The sequence below is a fragment of the Talpa europaea genome (genome assembly GCF_964194135.1).
Source record: "Talpa europaea genome assembly, chromosome: 9".
Taxonomy (NCBI): domain Eukaryota; kingdom Metazoa; phylum Chordata; class Mammalia; order Eulipotyphla; family Talpidae; genus Talpa; species Talpa europaea.
The window spans coordinates 37,667,064-37,684,386 of record NC_140076.1 but is presented as its reverse complement, the minus strand read 5'-3'; the positions used below and the strand labels follow the sequence as shown (position 1 = coordinate 37,684,386).

Below are 17,323 nucleotides of genomic sequence, written 5' to 3'. Positions count from 1 at the left end.
CCTTTGATTGTGGAAGCCCCTGCTCCCCTCCCCTCGACTCCCTGAAACTTTCTGTTTCTGTTCTGCTGCCAGGGCTGAGCACAGGCTCTGACATCAAACTCTCAAATCTGACAGTGACACTGTACTTTCCAACTTCGACTTGGGTCTCAGTGTATTTATCTGTAAAATGGGGGTGCTAATGGTGCTGCCTTCCTGGAGTTGTCAAAGTAGTAGTGATTCATGGGACATTCTTAGGATAAGGCCTGGCACACTGTAAATCATGAAAAATGCCTGCTGTAATTACCACTTCTAGGCGACTAGCCCAGACTTGTCTTCTCCCAATCCAGGAGCCTGCCTGTAGGAAGCTATCATTTCTTATTTAGCTCCAAAGGCATCAAGGTGGGTATGTGCTTCCTAAATGTGGTTTTGCAATCTTTTGTTGACAGAGACATGTTGGCCAAACGACTTTTGCAGACTATAAGGTGAATGAATACAAATGCCAATTTGTGAAAGGTGCCTTTTAGCCAGAGATGCTAAATTAAATTTCCAGCAAATCCTTTTAGAGAGGGCCAGTGTTCATTTTCTATAAAATGTGGCTTTCTGAATTCAATATAAAAGCTTTCCTTTAGAAATCCCATTTATGACTTCCTTCCTCTCTTTTCTTCCCTCCTCCCCTTCTCCACCACTAGTCTCCCCCACCCCCCTTAACTTTAATTACAGTGAAGGGGGATTAGTCAGCTCAAGTCTCCTGGGAGTTCGATGCGGAGCTATCTCTGAAATTAAACTAAAGAGAAAATGGCAGCAGGCAGGGAGCAAAGAGAACAGACTAGATTGACTGATTGATCTGCACTCATCAGATGAGTATTTGGGACCACAGGGAAGAATGACAACGGAAACAAGGAGGAAAATATTCCTTCCCCCCGCCCCAACTCTAACTAAACACTCAAGATCCAGACCCAGCTATGTCCCCCTGTCCCCGTGGGTCCAGTTCATCTTCTTTGCTGCTGCTCTAAACTGAAATAAAAGAAGGTGAGTACACATCACAGAGTTGCAGCCCGGGGGGGTGGGGGGCGCCACTGCAGGCCTGGACAGTGGCTCAGTTCGCTTGTCTGGGGAGAGGCAGAGCCAGCTCCTTAAGGTGACTTTTGGCTTCTTGGCGAGGAGTCCTGGGCCTCATTCTTCTCCAACTCATGTGTGGTTTGCTGGGGACTTGGATGAGATCTTTGAAGACTCAGTGGCTTTGCCTTACTTTGCCTACTGCACCATGCACTTTAAAAAGTGATAGAAATGGAGAGATACACTGGCTGAAGTACGCTATCCTGTGAGGGATCAAAGGAAGGACTGGGGAACAGTGATGACAGCTGCTTGATTTCTTCTTCTTCCGAAAAACTGGTATTTGTTGAGCGTGCAACATGAGCCAGCACTTCACATTTTGTTCCTGCGGCAACATGGAGACAAGCATCTTTGAACTCAGGGCTCTGCAAACATAGAGATAAGAAACTTGCCCAGAGTAGGTGGCAGAGTTTACGTGTAAACTTGGGTCTGTCTGACTTCCAACTCTGTGTTCTTTTGATGCTCCAAACTCTTTCTGCATCCACTGCTTCGCTGCTCTCTGCTTCATTCTCTTCTGGGATAAGGTGACTTTCCACCTGATGCCAGGGTCCACAGACTTTATGAGCATCAAAATCTCCTGGAGATCTTGTTATAAAACAGATGACTGGCCCCCCTCCCAGAGGTGCTGATTCCATCGGCCTGGGGTGAGCTGGAGACTTTGCTTTTCTGAACGCATTCTGGATGATGCTGATGCTGGCAGTTTGGGGGCCCCAGTGTGAGAACCACTGCTCTAAGGAAATTCAAATCTCTGTGGATTCCATGTTGCTCAAACCCAAAGATAAACCCGTGGCTTGGTACTTGGTCCATACTTCTAGATAATTAGTATGATAATAATTATAAAACAATCAATATTATTGATTGTCTACTACATGCCAGGCACTTATATTGAATCTCATCTGATCCTCACCACCATCCTTATTTATAGCAGAGAGAACAGAGGTCCCAGAGCTTAAAAGGGCCCAGAAGGGATTCCAGTCCTCTCCTTGGTCCTAAATGCCTTTGGCTGGAAGCTCCTGGATGCTGGCTATTTCTCTCTTACTGTCGTGAGGCAAACACCATCAAGGCTCCACCAACACAAGAAGAGTATCCAGAATGAATCTCTGTGAAAAGATCTACAGAGCCCATTGCAGAAAAACTTACAAAATGGGTCCTGGCTGAGAGCAGAGGGGACTCCCTAGGTAATAAGGCAATAGCTCTGTTCCCAGTAGGGGCTGTGATGGGGGAGAATCTGTTCCTGAGTACGTGCACTGGATGTTCCGACTCACCCAGCATATTAAAGATAAAGAACCAAGGTGCAGCATTCCACATGCGAGCATCATCCAACGAGTGGGGGTGTGGGAGGGAAGCTGGGAGAATGACAACTAGGAGGGACTAACCCTCCCTTTCTGCCATTGGTTGCACAGGAGAAAACAGCAGAAAGCACTGGCAAATTGGTAGAACTGCCAGTGGTACATGAATCAGCTAGGGAAATGGCGAGTCATTAGGTCCCAATTCTATGTTCTGTAACGAACTAACAGTATTAAACTTTTCCATCAAGATGGAAAACACAAAGAATTCCCAGGTCCTGGAGTGAAGAGAAATGAGTCCAGCTGCTGCAGAATGGGGGTTCAGAAGGCACTATAAGCCTTTTTTCCCCCTTCCACCCTCATTCATGAACATACCCCTTAGGTAACAGCAGAGGAAGGCGGCATTTGGATACAGGAACCCTATGCCCAGTCCCTGCAGCTTAGGGGGCTGCACTTGGGCTGCGACAGGTGAGGAAGGGGCAGGGGCTTTTACTCACAGAGTTCGAATCTTCGGCATGTGGTTGAAGCTGGTGACCAGGATGCGGCTAATGTTGTTGTTGTTGAGGGTGCTGCGGAGAGAGGAGAAGAAGGGAATGGCTCATAAAGGAGCAGCATGTGCAGGGAGGGGGCATCAAGATGCTGGTGGAAGGTAGGGCAGGGGTGAGTGTGATTGCAATTGGCACCACAGAGCAATAGCTGTGGAGCAGCTGGAGTGAGGGCACCACCTCCAGATGGTAAGAGACACTGATGCATTTCCCAGGTAATCCCGCCTCCCTGCTGCTGTCCTCCCAGTTCTCCTGACCCATCCCAAGCAACAACACAGCTTCCCGAATTCCTACTGTGTGCTGAGTGCTCTGTTAGAGATCTCCACTTCTTACAACTATGATGCCAATTATGTGTCATCACTCTCTTTATTAGAGATATACGTCATTTTGCTTAGTTACACACAATGCTGAGAGGTTAGAGATGAGGTGTTTGGTCTGCAGAAAAGGAAAATGACCTTTCCAAAACCCCCAAGCTGCTGAGGACTGGAAATGGGACGTGAACCTGGCACTTTTTTACTCCGTACTCCTTCCTCTCCACTGCATGAACAGGATGCTCTCCGTAGAGCTCATGTGAGTATTTTCTATATTTTCTAGGCATCTTTGACTCTCCAAGCACATCTGAAAGTGAGCCTGTGAGCTCTACAAGGACAGGAATTAAGCCTCCTCTTTCTTCTGCGCTCCATGCCCATAGACGGGAGCGCCTACGTGCACTGTTAGCACTAACTGGTATCCTTGCACAGGCAAAAGGGAAAGACGTGAGCGCCACAGTGAACCAGAATGACACTAGCAGCCAAAGAATGAAATCGAGTCGTATGTAGGCAATTCAGCCCTGGGCTTACCCTTCTCATGGGACCTATTATGGAGGCCCAGGGAAGGCGTGGCTTCTCTGCAGGGGTTGAAACATTACATTCAGCTCCGTGAGTTGAGTGAAGCCACCCTATGTGGGAAGGCTGGGTCTAGTTCTCAGCTTTTTGAGCCCACACCTGCCTCACAATGCATCCTAGAGTGCACAAGTTAGATGTAGCCTGTGGTACAATCCTTCACGGTGACCACCTGCTCTGCACTCTGCTTTGCTTCTCCCATGACACATCAGTCAGTGTCCTCACCGATCTGACTCTTACCCTCTCACAGCCCCACTGAGCCAGGAAGGAGCCTTGCTTTGGAAGCTTCCATTGGTCAAACAAATTTCTTCTGCCCTTGGTTCTTGGCAAACACATTCTCTTCCTCTTAAAATGACCTCTAGATTTTAAGTGCCATGATCTGGTTCATACATGTGTAGTATGGGCTTAGTTAAACAGAGGCTACCCTTTTATCAATACTGGTAGAAAGAGTCTAGTGCTGTACTGGTCACTACTATTAACCCCAATCCCAACCTCCAGGGAATTGAAAAGGAGCTTTGTTCAACATAGGGTCCCCATATCCACCCACTCAAGGGTGCCTGCACAGATTCCTTCCCTACCTGATGGTGACCCCGGTTCATAGCAGGAATCCAGCAATCACATCTCTATCACTGCTGGCAATTCAACCCCCCTGGTCAACCTGGCATTGATTTGGCCAAAAGGTCAAGAGGAAATCCATTTACACCAAGGCACAGGACCTCAAACTTCTTCTTCCCTTCTTCCCATATTTCTTGTGCACCTACTATAAGTCTGGCCAGGCACATAGTATGGTAGAGAGGAAAGAACAGACCAAATTTATGTCACTTGCTTCTGCTACTCCATAACGTTCCTAATGTGCCACTGCAGATACTTATTTTATGAAATTGCACTTATGTGTTGCTTTGTTTTGTGTGACCTTTCTTTTCTGAGTGTGAGTACAAGTGTGTGGGGGTGAGTGTGGGAATCCCTGCTGTCTCCGTCCTCCTAGGAAGTTTTCAGACCATCTCCCGGGGCAGGACTAGAGAATTTATCACCTCTGATCAGACCAGGTTCTTTGCAGGAAGCTTCCTGGGAGTAGAAACTCAAGAATTCCTACTTCTTCATAGAATTAGAAATGCCTCTGGGGCAGAAGTGATGCCTTCCTTTCCTCTACTATCCATTCCAGTATTCCAGGCTCCACACATGGGGACTCCTAGTTAGGATCCATGACTCAATACCAGATTTCGGAGCAACCTCAAAGGCAAAGAGCAAGAAGCCTGTGGCAAGGAGAGGCTTCCTTCTGACCCCACACGGCCACTCTACATAAGGCTGAGTTCATAGCCAGCCCTAATTTAGCCCAACACACAGTGTGGTTACACGCAGGGCTCCTGCGGTAACTGCATCCGGCAGTAGTCCGGCCACAATGACTTATTAATGTATTACTACACTGATATTTAAATGTGAGCCGTAATGAGGGCTATAAAACATTTATGATAATAGCAATTATTCCAGAACCCAAATGACTAAACACAGTATTCAGCCTTTCATGATTTGCTGTGAGGGACTGGCCAGCCTAGGGATGTCAGAGGGTGGGTAACTTCTTGGATGCTGATCTCTGTGGCAGCCAGTTTTTGTTTCCCTAATAAACACAGATTTATTTGATTTCCAGTCTTGGCAGCTTTTGCTTGTGCAGGAAGCACTGTGCTCTGTCTGGTTCTTGTGTCCCCACCTAAGCTGCTGCCATTGGTGGAGGTGTTATTGTGAGAACCCCAACTCAGTGGAGCAGTATGGGAGAGCATGGGCTTGAAGGAGAGATCTGCTTTAGATTCAGGGTCTGCCCCAGACTGCCTCTGCAACCAAGAGTAAATTTTTCTTAGTCTTATTAAGTTTCCTGCTTTGGAACATGTACATAAGGATAGCATGGATCTCATAGAGCTTCGGGGATGATTAAATGAGTTGATACTAATAATAACATGACCTGGAGGTTATTGTATGCCAGGCAGGACCTGGCTAAGATTTCTACTTGTCCCATCTCATTTACTTTCTCTAACCAACCTCTGTGACAGGCACTGTTATTATCATCTCTATGTCCATGGATGAAGCAGGTACCAGGATTATGAATCCAAGCAAGTGACTCCAGGAAGAATGACTGGATTAGTTGTCTGTGGCTGCTGTAACAGACTGCTATACACAGAGTGGCTTAAAGCAACACAATTTATTCTCTGAGTTTGGAGGGCAGATGAGGTAAAATGGGTTCGTGGGGCTGCATTTCCCCTGGGAACATCAGAAGAATTTGTTTCCTGGCTTTCTGCAGCTTGCAGAGGCTGACCACATTCCCTGGCTTGTCGTGCCTCCCTGGTATAACCTCCACTTCTGCTTCCATTGACACACTGAGACACTCCTACTGCTCACTGAGACCCCCTGCTTTCCTCTTAGGAGGACCCTCATGATGACACTGAGAGTTTAACAGAATAATCCAGGGTATAACTTCCCCCTCAGTATTCTACACTTGGTGCCATAGATGGCCAAGTTCCTTGGACAAGGACAAGGCCATCTTTGGTGGTGATGTGAGCAGGTAGGAGGCATTGTTCACCCAACCACCATAGCCTTGCAACAAGACATAGAAAGCACCCTTGTTAGCAAACTACCTAGCTCAGAAACAGTCATCAATAATGATCGGCTACCATTGTTGCAGCCTGTGTTTGTTTAGTACTTCAGAGTTTATATTGTGCTTTTGCATTTATCTCACTGGATACTTGGAGCACTCTGAGGCTGGAATTATGACCCTGTTTTATAAATGAGTAATTTGAGGCTACAAGAAGTAAGGGATATATCCAGGGTAGCACATGAGCTCCTAGAGGATTTGAGATGCTGTTTTTATTTACACCACAATTTCTCCCAACTTATCTACTGCCTCCTGTTTCAGAGCACGTTTTTACTCCTGCCTGGCTATTTTCTGTCATTTCCATGCCAGCAGCCAAAGCTAGAAATAACTGCACAGGCTTCCCATTTCCTCTTGTTCTATAAGCCTCCTTGAAAATTAACTAACAGAAAAATAAATGGTTTGGTCTGACAATGACCTGCTGCCACTCCCAATGGCTGGCCGGCCAGATGTACTATGGTGACCTCATCAACTTCATCTTACTCACCTCCATCTCCTGGAGGAGTTGTGCTAGTTCCAGAGTCTAGCTTCATCCTCACACTCTGCTCCTTTGGAGATATTCTGAGAAAATACACTTTACACCAAGTCACCCAGGTTGGAGGTTCTGCCCCTAGTAAATGCTCTCAATTCAGCATTTTCCATCAGGTTTCAAGCTCAAGTTCAGGGTCAAACGAATTCTATAAAATTTCAGGATTGTTCTGGCCTCTCCTTTTTGCACCATCCCAAGTGACTGAATGGGCATTTCAGTATGAAACAGACATGAGGCCATTTCTCCCATGGAATTTAAAGGACCCTCCACTCAGTTCCCATTTCTTTCTAATAGAAACTCTTTCTCCATTGTAAACACTGCACTTACATTGAATGTAAGTTTGACCTGTATACTGACTAGTCACTATGTGTCTGATGAGTATAAATACCTAATGAGAAGGGATCGTTTTCTTTCTTTCCTTTTATCGATTAAACTTTTTTCTTACACTGTTTTTTTTTTTAATGATGTTATTTTTGGTTAATTCTTGCAAATCTTTTTAAAGATTTATTTATTTATACAAGAACTGGGGTGTAGGTCAGATGCACGGGAGGGTAAGAGAATTCACCAGAGACAGAGCAGGGAACAGAACAGACAGACTAATGAAATACAATGCTGAGGAGAGCAGCGGATGCGACAGGAGAGGTCTGCAGCGCCATGTGGGATTCTCACTGGAAGGCCAGGATCGAACCAGCGCTGCAGAGACTGCGGACAGCTTCACAGCACAGCGCTCAACCACCTGCACCGCGCTCAACCACCTGTGCCACCAGGGGAGGCCCTGTTGTTCATTTTTGTACAATATTTCAATATTTGAATTCTCCCCTTAGGTGTCATTCCCATAAATCTCCCATCACTACATCATCCATGAACTGTCACTGTAGTCTGAGAAGGGACCATTTTCCATATTAAAATGACCCATGTGGGGCCTCCCTGATGGCGCAAGAGGTTAAGCACCACACTATGAAGCAATCCGCAGCCACTGCAGCATTAATTCGATCCCCGCCTGCCAGGGAGCAACTTACATGGCATGGCAGACCTCTCCTGACTCGCCCACTGCTCCCCTCAGCAGTGCATTTCAGTCAGTCTGCCTGTTCTGTTCTTCACTCTTTCTCTGGTGAATCCTCTCACCCCCCACACCTCTGGCCTGTACCCCAGCTCTTGTATGCATAAATAAATAAATTTAAAAAAAAAAATGACCCATATGGACAGTGCCACGTCTACCAATGGATCCTGTCTTCTCTCTATTGTAAGCACTAAAAAAGGGGCATTAAACTTTTTCCCCAGACATGAGGGGATTGTTCCTAAAGCACAGAAATAGAGTACAGCAAGAAAGTTGGTGCTTCCTCATGTTCCTTGGTAGCAAAGCAAGACACAGGCTCCCCAGTAATGATGAAGGTGCGAGGAAATGGTGCACGTTCTGCTCTGTCCCAAAGGTTGAAATCCACTGCCCACAGGTCAAATCTGATCCAGTGCAGCATGTTTTTGTAAAGAGGGGCTTTACCCACTTGTCTGAGTATTACTGGTGGCTGTTTATGTGTTACAACAGCTGACTAGTTGCAATGCAGACCATATGGCCTACACAAACCTCAGTTATTATTATTATTATTAAAAGATTTATTTATTTATTTATACAAGCACTGGGTGCAGTCAGAAGCTTGGGAAGGTGAGAGAATTCACCAGAGCCAGAGTGGGGAGCAGAACAGGCAGACCGATGAAGTACACTGCTGAGGGGAGCAGCAGGTGGCAGGAGAGGTCTGTCACTCCATGTGGCACCCTCGCTGGTGGCCAGGGATTGAACAGGCACTGCAGAGGCTGCGGGCAGCTTCGCAGCCCAGCGTTCAACTGCTGTGCCACCAGGGAGGCCCTATTATCATCATTTTTTTAGATAATATTTATGGGTCCCTGGTGACCCTTGAGCTGGGAAGTTCTAGTCCTTCCTTTGCCTATAATGAACTCTGCAATGCTGAGTAGGCAGCATGATTGCCCTTTAAGAGGAGGCAATTAGGTCAGAGGCTTTCAAAACCCCCAAACAGAATTGGTAGGAAACCCTAAGCAGCAACTAGTAGAGAAATTCACTCTCCTCGACACCCTACTGTACTCCCCATGCCACCCTGGCAACCTTAATAAGGCTGACATTTCCCTCATCTGGAGCCTAACATGTTGATGGAATCAGAGCCCAGGAGAAGGTCCTGTTCAAGAGGTAAGGCAGTGAGTCCATCTTGTGTTTAGTGTGGACTGAACCCAAGTCCAGTGATGATCAGTCTTGCCCACTACATTACTTAGAAATCATTGAGCTTGGGTTCATTTCACAACAGTTCTCAAACAGGGTCCTACCATTGTCAGCTAGGAACATGTTAGAGACACATATCTGCAAGCCAGACCTGGACCCACTGAGTCAGAAATTGTGGGGTAGATTCAGCCTTGTGTGTTTTAATGAGCCCTCCAGAAGATTCCATGCAAATTCAAGCTTGAAAACTACTAAACTAGGATACGATTAAGAATAGAACCTTCCCCTAAGGGTAGAGGGCAGTGTACAGGCCTCCTTTCTTGCTTCTGGAATTGAAGGCCACTTTTGTGGAGGGCCTGTTTTTTCCTGCTTAGAAAGAGGCCCATGACCTGAAATAATATACAGCTCTCCATGGAGTAGGCTGTGATCACCCTGGGGGAGCTCCAATGTGGGTCCCATCTCTGCAGAGTGCTAACTAGTGGCCCTCCCTTGCCTCATGCAAGTCAGCCATCTTTGATCTGGAGGAGCTAAGTCCAGCTGCAGCCACGCCACCCTGGCAACCTTAATAAGGCTGACATTTCCCTCTGTCTCCTCCCATTAGGCCATCACTTTATCACTCTGTGCTTCCTGTAATCTGTGTGTTGTGTGTCCCTAACACTATGTAATTGACTCTAATGCAGCTATATTATCTGTGAGCATGTATCACATAATTGCCAAACCAGGCATCCACAGTGATGCCACTGCCGTCTCCTAGCATGCCAACCTCCCCATGGTGCTCTTGAGGCTCCTCCTTTTCCCCTCCAGGAAGGTGGGGATCCAGATTCCTTGGGTTAGACTGACCCTCTTAGCAAATTAACACGTTCATCCACTCTCTCAAGGCAACTTGACTTATCCTAAGTCTGGAGAGACAAGGCAGTTCTCTCCTTAATGGTCCGCAGGAAGGGGACTCTTGGTGAGTCAGCAACAGCCATGGTTACAGCATGCCTTTTTAAAGTGAGTCTGGAGGGCCTCCCCTGGTGGCGCAGTGGTTGAGCGCTGGGCTGCGAAGCTGCCCGCAGCCTCTGCAGTGCCAGTTTGATCCCTGGCCACTGGCGAGGGTCCCACATGGCGCAACAGACCTCTCCTGTCTCGCCCACTGCTCCCCTCAGCAGTGTATTTCGTTGGTCTGCCTGTTCTGCTCCCTGCTCTGGCTCTGGTGAATTCTCTCACCCTCCTGCGCTTCTGACTGTACCCAGCACTTGTATAAATAAATAAATAAATCTTAAAAAAAAAAAATAAAGTGAGTCTGGAGATGCCCTGACTTGTACTCACAAATGTGATATTCAATGGCCAGCATGCTAATCCTGGAAGGTATCATGACTTCCAACAGTGCTAATATTGACTTCATATGCATGGACACAATCAAAGGAGGCAGAATCACTTTTTGAAGAGCAATGAGTGCAAATACTGCGGCTGGACCTGTGGGAGAGCTCTATATTACTGGCATGAGGGATGAGAAGCACAAGGACTCTGGGATGCAAGAGGACCTCAAAGGGAGGAAAGTGGGGGTTCCCTTTTGCATGTCTCTTGGCTTAGGCAGAGAGAGAGGAATGGAAGGGAGGGCACTTCAGATCTGCAGGACTATTCATCAGGTGTCTGCTCATCTCTCTGCTTCACATGTCAGCACACCAGTCTGTCTTGGTCTTCCTTGGTGGCTGCTGATTGACAGATATCATATTGCCAGCAATTTGGACCTAGAGCTTCCATGTACTCCTAGATCTGGGGATGGGAATGCTGATGCCTGGCTTGGCCCATGAGGATGTGTGGACTTGTGTCTTGTTGTGGACTTGGTCCCAGGAGACCAACCCCGAGTGTCCTCTGAGTCCTGTGAGGCTGAGAAAGGTATTCCTAAGCCTCTCTCCCAGCCCAGGGTCTTCCCAATTGCACTAATGCAATCGTTTTAGACTGAATCTCCTCTGACTGTTCCCTTCTTGTCAGTGTTAAGTTTGCCTTTCGTCCCTAGCTGTGTGCCTTTCTGGCTTAGTGGGAGGTTCTAAGACCTGTCAGAATTCAGGAAGAATAAAGTACAATATAAGGTATCCTTTGAGATGAGCTAAACTGAATGTACATGTTCTCCCATGAACTTCCTACTTTCCTCAAAGAAGGTAGACCACTGACAGGTATCTCTTTGAGGTGAGTTTGCTAAGATCTTCCAGTAAGGATGTCCATAATATGAATAATAAAATAACAACGATACTATATTTCCCATCTGTCAGCTCAGGTTGATCACATTTTACATATTATCTCATTTAATTCTCCCCATAGTACTGATACACTTTTGTCATTTCTGTCTTGGGGCCTAGAAAGATCAGTGAGCTCTTCCCTGATCACATGGCTAAAAGCTTTGGAGTCAATATTCAAAGCCAGGAAAGTACAGTATCAGGACCTATGTATTTTTAACCCTCACACACACAATCACTGCTTACAGGATTGTCTTCACACAAATGTTGGTTGTCCTATTTCCACATCTTCCCAAGGAAGAGGGGAATTGTATCAGTTAGGGGTGAGTGGCAGTTCAAAATGTCTTCCAAGGACTAAGTTAATTGGATAATATGTCCTTAAGGGCAGCATGAAGGAGATGGGCTCAGCCTCCAGATTCCATCTCATCATCTATAAACCGGGACCCAAGACCATCAGTCTAGCTCACTATTTAGAATTAGGCAGCTTGAGGTAACAGGAATCAGGGCCTCACTGCCAAGGCTGCTCAAAGGCACAGCACTTGTTAACCCTCCTCTTATACGATGAACAGCGAGAGCTAAGGTGCAGGGGGAGACGCTATACAGTACAGGGGCACTTCTGCCGTCTCAAAATCTTCAAAGGTGGTTTCCCTAATACAATGGTCTGTTGCCAAAAGCCACCCCTGTGGATTGGCTGATTGGGATTACTAAGAATACTCTGAAGAACCAAGAGTACAGATTCGCTCCTTAAGCAAAGCTCATCTTCTGCCAGTCTGGAGCAGTCAATGAGTCTCTGAGGGCAGATGGGGCAGCAGGATGGGGAGGTGTGGAGAGAGAAGGAGGAGAAAGGATGGTAAGACACCTCAGGCCCTGCTCTGCTGGAGTATCCTGGGTGCTGCCTAGTACCGATTTCCTTGATCTCCCCACGGACCGCTTAAATTAAAGCTCATAACCATTGTGTGGGCATATAATGAAAACAACTGATGCTGCACTGATTAGTCCATTACTCTCGACTGTTAGAAAACATAATGCTCTCACAAGGGGCCTTATTCACTGACGTATAGCAGTGGAGCTCTCATTTGACACCTCAAATTAGCAGCCAAAGCAATAACAGCTGGGGTTTTTGTCTCAATATTTGTACCCGACTCCAAAGTGATTTGGCATTGGGTGAGCGTTATTTTTAAACACAGAGCTCTCACCGCCAAGTAACATTTTAAATGGTCTCCAGGTGTCATGTAAAACCTACAGAAATAAATAAAAACAATCAGCTGCCAATTTGGACCTTTGGCGTTACGGATTCCTAAACAAAAGGACTTGCCCTTTGGTGCTTCCTTCGTTATACATTCATATTATGACAGGCAGAAACTCATCTTCTTCCACCCAGCAGAGACGCAGTGATAAAAAGGAAAAAGATGCCTCCAAAATAAATGCACAAAGTGAAAGATCAAAAAAGAAGGCTGAATCTTCAAATGCTGCTGTTGCTCCATCAGATGCGTGGGAGTTTTAGTATTTGTGGCACTTCAGTGTTTTGGGTTCCTTGATTCTGAAGAACTCCTCTCAGATCCTGCTTACTGGTGATTCAGAATCATCCAACTGCCTCCCCCAGACTGACTTAATTGTAAAACGTACCTTTTCAAGGACATGAATGAGATGGCTTCAGCCTCCTGATTCTGTGTCATCGTGTATAAACTGGGACCCTGGACTGCCAGTGTGTTCATTACAGTATTTAAAAACCAGGCAGCTGCCAAGGTGCCGAGACGACTGCAATGGGCAAGGATGAGAGAAGGACCTCCCACTTCTGTGACTGCACAGGTGAGTCTGCAGTTGAGACGGTGAGAAATCAACAATTTCCTCTCAGCTGCACTGCTGCTGTGCCACTCAGAAAGGATGACAGTGATTCTGTTTAGTACCCTGTTGCCTGGCAGGGCCTAGCCCCATGCTTGGCACCTGGGGCCACAACTTAGTGAATGGAGCCATGACTTTCAAAATATGAACAGTCACACTTTTGATAAAAATAAATGTCCACTCTGCATAGCCTCCTGGGGTGAACCTGGAGTGCAAACTCACTTGTCTACTCCTCTTGCTGGCTTAGGCATCTAAGTAAGGCAAGGCTCAGTTAGGGGCCTGTAAGGGGACAGTGAACCCAGGTTTATTCTAGATTCTCACTTCTCTTGTCAAAAGGTTGCTGCTATAATTGCATGGAGTGGCTGCTGCCAGTCTTTCCCGTTTGAAAGAGAAAGTCAGTCTCTAGACTTTTTTATATATCTCCTGGTTTCTTAACTTTGGCAACTAAATCACCGTGAAAAATACCAAGTTAAAAATGAAATACACCTGGGGGCTGGATTGGGCTTGTGGATGCTGGTGTTTGGTCTCTGAACCACACAGATTAACAATTTGAGCAATATATATGCATACGTGTGTGTGTATCATGTCTCTATATGTAGAGTTGATATATGTCACTCACATACGCACACACACACACATATCATCTTTCTCTCTGTGCATCTTTCTATCAAAGTATTTTGATGGCATCGCAGTGAAACATGCTTAGAGCCTTCCTTCTGTACTGTAGCTCCTGAAGGGAAGTCACAAGCTGACCAGTATCATTACTTAGGGACAAAGAGTGTCAGAGGGCAGATGGAGCAGAAGGATGGGGAGGTGTGGAGGGAGAGGGAGGAAACTTTCAAAATATGAACAGCTATAAGCAGCTTCTGTTTATAAGGGTGAGGCTGTGTTCCTTCCAGGCAGGGGATCTTGCCAGGCTTCCACATGCTACGCACCCGTTCTGTGTTTAAACCTAAGTCCTTCCTCATGCACAGTTCAGAACTGAGCCACTTCAGAGCTGTCAGCAGAAAACACTGCACGGGGTGCATGAGGCTCTGTTTCTGGACTGGGATGCCAGAAAGGCCCTCCTTGACCTTCTGATATCTGCAAGGGAGGGACTCTCAGGAAGCTGGTACAATTAACTCCTTGGGCTACCAGGGCTTGGAGATGGGCAGCTCCCAGTGCCTACTCATTTGGTCTCTGGTCCCCACACACAGCCTGATTACTGGCATAGATCAGTCTTCCTAGCATACCCTCTGAGTGGCCAGCAACTTGCTGGAATACGGGGATCATTCTCTAAGCAGAGCTGCAGGACTGGAAGGCCCAGAAAAGCAGAGTGTGATCCCCATGCTGAATGTAATGCTGTGCCCCCTGGAAAAATGTTGGAGATTAAAGGATCGTGAGATGGGCAAGACATAGAAGCTGGCTTTTGTTTCTGTCTGCTAATATAGGGGAAAGGCTGGGCTAGTGCTGCCTCTAAAATGGTATTTCTGGAATGGTAATAGTTTTCCAATGGAAAGGATTATGGATGCCTGGATCTGCCCAGGTCTGCCTAAAGACAGGGCATCTGGCCAGTCTCTGAAAGTCACATCCAGCCCCGACAGCAGCATTTGAAAATAGTTACTAGGAGTTGGCTCTTCTTTCTCCCTTTATACAGATTCCAAGCTCAGGCTGTAAGGTTAATGGGCTTGTTTTCCTAACTGGCTGCTGCATCCCTGGTAAATATATGGAGAAGTGATGGGTGCAGACAGAGAGCGATTTTCCTACCCACTGGACTCTGTGGAAGTCATTTAGAAGGTTCAGAAAAATGAATAATCAGGATCAGGAAATTAATTCATACAGAGAGGGGTTCACTTGGAAAGAAGATGGTTTGAATAGCCATATTCCTGGGTTCCAGTGAATATCAGTCTTTTGACCAAACTAACAACAAACCTTGGAAAACTGACTATAGAACTGAGGTTAACTGAGCAGGCGGGGTGACCACAAAGTGGGGAGGAAACACAATGGGTTATGACGGAAGAGTATGGGTGTTTTGATGGTGGGTGCGGTGTGATCACAACACCTGAAGGGGGAGATCCTATACTTCTAAAACACAATGTTTTAAACCAATGTTATCACAACCAACCAACCAACCAAAAAGAAAAAACAAACAGCAATTACAAAAAATATTGTTCTAAGCAAAAAAAGGAAAATGAATCTTTTGTGGGTACAAGATTCAGATGTTTAAATTAAGATAGATAAAGGGAAAAGTAGAGAGTAAGAGGAGTGTCTGCTATTTCCAAGTGTTGGAAAATACACTATATAAACAGCATGCTTCTTAATGGTTAAGAAATGACAGGACAGGTTTGGAGCAGGGCAAGTGGCAAGCAGGGCTGGTGGGAGTCGTGGAGATTTGCAGAGGTTATGCCCTGTCCAAATGGGGCACTTGCCACCCAGCTCTAAGCCTGAGCTGTTCTTCTCACAATCCCTTGCTCCTTGCACATGCCTTCCCAGCTGGGAATGGAGGCCCAGGGAAAGGCAGGAATGATGCTCTTTGTCCCCAGGCCTTCCTTGTGCCATGCTCCCTCTGTAAAGCCAACTGCCAGGAGGGATCGATTTCCTGCTTGAGTTCCTACGGCCTTGACTCTCAGGACCCATTCTGCAGAGAAATGGGCTGCAGAACACAGGTCTGCTGAGCTATCAGTCTTTTGCATTCTAGGTGGAGGCAGAAGCAGCAATGGGTACATGTGGCTCTTCAAGGAGATCTTGTTCTCCTGACCTGGAGGTAATGAGAGCCAAGAGATGAGAGCTGCTTGGGGGTAAGATCCCCACTGAACACATTCAAACACTGCTCACCAAAGCCACTGCTGGCAGCTGGGGGAGGGAGTAAGGGTGTAGGCTCACTACAAGGGCCAGAGCACCTTTGCAAATCAGTGCAGAAGCTCCCTTTGAGGAGTGAATGGAACACTATGAATTTGGTGGGTCTGTGGCATTTACCCACCTCATCTTGTACCCGAGTAAAAACTCTCTGGGATGTTTATTTCAGAGTTGCACAAATACTTTCCATAGTGTTTTAGGTGAGACAAAACAAGTCAAAATGCTGCTCCCAAACCTATTCTGTCAAGTCAGGATTTTGGCCCAGAGACCTGGTGGCTAGAGGCTGAGCCCCTGGGAACAGCAAGGATTCTATCACCTGATTCCCCCTACGAGCTGCTCAGAGACGATAACAGGAGCCCTGATTCAAATGGTCTGCTGGTGAAGAACAATTCAGTGATCCCCTCCAGGCCTTAGAGAATGGTGTACATTTCCCAGAATCTGGGAATATACCCTGATATATTTTCAATTTAGAGATTAAACTGGCTTTTAGTTAACAAGAAAATGTAATCAAATGAAGTTGCTAAGCATCCCCCTCGCTCCCCCCAGATTCTAGTTACTTGAACTTTTAAAGGGCTGCTTATTTAAATGAAGACAAAGTGACCTTGCATTTCAAAGAAATTTTCACTTTTCCCTCAAGTCGATGTTCTCAAAACCAAGCATGACAGTGAAAAGACTCAAGTTCTGGGGTACAATGAGAGAATGGGGTGTATGATGAGGTGCAAGAGGCATTTCTAGAAAACCTCCTCCCCTTCCTAATACTCTAGGGGCTGAATGGAAGTTACTGAGGCTTCCCACAAAGTGCAGTGTAATTCCTGATTGCTTGAATAGATCATAATTTGTGGTATAGTACCTAAAAAAATCATATTCTGGAGATATTTTAAGACTTTCATTAAGTAATGACAGTTCTATATTCAAAGCCGTGTCATGACTACCTACTCCGATTCCCAAGACTGTAGAGACAAATAAAATGTTTGCATTTCCTGGAGAAACCCAAATGAAATGTTTTGTAAATAAATGGAAATGAGTTCCATCTCTGTTAGAAAACACCAATTTTCACTGTGGTTCTAATTTTTGTTCATTATTAATAAGTGAAATGGAATGAGAAGCCAAAGCTTATATGAGAAATGTGCTGTTTCAATAAAACAAAACATTATTTGATATTTAAACTAATTCTGGGACAAGCCTGACTTAAGTTCTGTTCAGGGCTGAGAGAAAACAGAGAATCTGGAGAT

General features: G+C 46.1%; 1 protein-coding gene across 2 annotated transcripts in view; it reads right to left on the bottom strand.

Annotated features, from left to right (window-relative positions):
* The window catches only part of SLIT3 (slit guidance ligand 3), a gene marked incomplete at its 5' end in the record, with an annotated part of 602,061 nt that overhangs the window by 141,217 nt on the left and 443,521 nt on the right, over positions 1-17,323 (bottom strand). For both annotated transcript variants that reach the window (XM_084244368.1, XM_084244367.1), the window contains one exon: positions 2,876-2,947. In XM_084244368.1, coding sequence (XP_084100494.1) covers positions 2,876-2,947 — 72 coding nt within the window. The remainder of the gene's footprint in view (positions 1-2,875; positions 2,948-17,323) is intronic.